Below are 1,598 nucleotides of genomic sequence, written 5' to 3'. Positions count from 1 at the left end.
CCAGGGGTTGGTCCAGCTGGCGGAACATGCCCTCCAGTGCCCTGCGGCGGGGGCGATGCCACGCCAGTCACCCGCCCCAACATCCACCGCCCGCCCCAGAGGACGCTGCCCCGTGCACGGAGAGGACCAGAGGCTACTTACTTGCCCACGGCCACCAGGTCATACTTGTACTGGCGGAAGCTATTAATGCCACGGAGAGTGAGGGCTTCCACCCGGTAGCGCAGGAAGAGGCCATGGGGGCCGTGGGGGCGGCCGGAGGCCTGCCGCAGCACCATGAGCAGCAGTGTCTGCAGACCCTGCAGTGGCCCATCCAGCGACGTCCAGTCCTGAGGCTGCAGCTGTGGAGGCATGAGGGCCGGGTGAGACCACCTCTCAGCCCCGCACAGGCCCCGGGCCCCAGGTGGCAGCCTACCTTGCCCTGCAGCGTGCACAGCAGCCCCCCTTTCTGACAAAAGGTCTGGAAAAGGTTGAGCAGGTCGAGGTTGGGCAGCTGCCCATTCAGCCCCTCTACTACCACGTCAAGGCTGGTGACCACGTCACTGCTTAGCTCCAGGGCCACAGCAGCCTGGATGGCCCCAGCCCGGCCCTGCAGGGAGGACGACTGCATGCCTGTAATTACAAGGGAGCACCAATGGGGATCCGGGAGCACAGGGACGCTAAGAGGGACCAGCTCAGGGTGACCACACCTACCAGTGACATTGACATCGTGGTAGGCTTCAAGCCAAGCCTCAGTGCCCAGGAGGTCGTGCTCTGTCACCAGGAAGATGATATCTTTGGCCCAGTAGATCTGACCTGGAAGCCAGGGGAGGGTCAGCAGAGCCTGGGCAGTGCTGACCCCCACTGGCAGTGGCCCTCAGTACTTACCCCGGAAATGGGCAGCGAGCGCCAGCAGCAGCCCCACCGCCTGGCTGTTGGTGGAGTCGGAGCCACAGGACACGGTGAGGACCAGGGCCTCGGTGCTGGCAGCACGGGGGGCTCGCAGGATGCCGTACACGTTGGTTCCCGACACCATCTGCGGGCGGGATGCGGGGAGCCGACCTCAAGGGAACCCCAGGGCCAAAGGCCCGAAACCCAGGGCCATGCCTCCCACGGGGCTTCCTGGCCCGGCCACCTTCCCCTCATGACTCCCGGCCTGAGACCCCCCTCCGGGCAACTTTCGGACCCCGGGCGCCCCGTCCCCCAGTACATAGCGCTCGTGGGTCTCGTCCGGGAAGGGCAGCTTCCGGGAGAAACTCTGCGTGTAGACCTCCAGCCCCACGGAGCGCATCGTCCGCTCCAGCCAGGCCACCGGCAGAGCCCTGCGGCGGAAGGGGCGTCTGAGCAGGCTCGCTCGCCGCCGCGCCCCGCGCCCCCGGCCCGGCGCTCACCCCGACTTCCTGCGCTGGGCTGCGAAGTCGCGCGCGAAGGCCCGGGCGCGGTCCCCGCCCGCAAACTGCTCCTCCACCATGGTGGAGCCCATGGCGTTCTCCGACATGTAGGTGCGCTGGGTCAGCGGCGGGAACGCCAGCGCCAGGAACCAGGCGACGCCCGCCGCGTAGCTCAGTACGCTGCGAGAGAGGACGCGGGGCTGCAGCTGCGCAGGCCCGGGGCGCGGGGGG

The 1,598-nt window shown here is 68.1% G+C and overlaps 1 protein-coding gene across 1 annotated transcript in view; it reads right to left on the bottom strand.

The window, feature by feature from the left end:
• Positions 1–1,547, bottom strand: part of GPAA1 (glycosylphosphatidylinositol anchor attachment 1) — a gene marked incomplete at its 5' end in the record, with an annotated part of 3,226 nt that extends 1,679 nt beyond the window's left edge. The window contains 6 exon segments of the mRNA XM_014593273.1: positions 142–338; positions 413–609; positions 691–792; positions 865–1,012; positions 1,187–1,298; positions 1,368–1,547. Of these exon segments, the coding sequence (XP_014448759.1) occupies positions 142–338; positions 413–609; positions 691–792; positions 865–1,012; positions 1,187–1,298; positions 1,368–1,547 (936 nt within the window).
• Positions 1,548–1,598: the final 51 nt, after the last annotated feature.

Source organism: Tupaia chinensis, unplaced genomic scaffold, assembly GCF_000334495.1.
Source record: "Tupaia chinensis unplaced genomic scaffold, TupChi_1.0 Scaffold140061_1, whole genome shotgun sequence".
NCBI classification, from domain to species: domain Eukaryota; kingdom Metazoa; phylum Chordata; class Mammalia; order Scandentia; family Tupaiidae; genus Tupaia; species Tupaia belangeri.
Note: the sequence above shows the minus strand (reverse complement) of the source record. Positions and strands in the feature narration are given on the sequence as shown.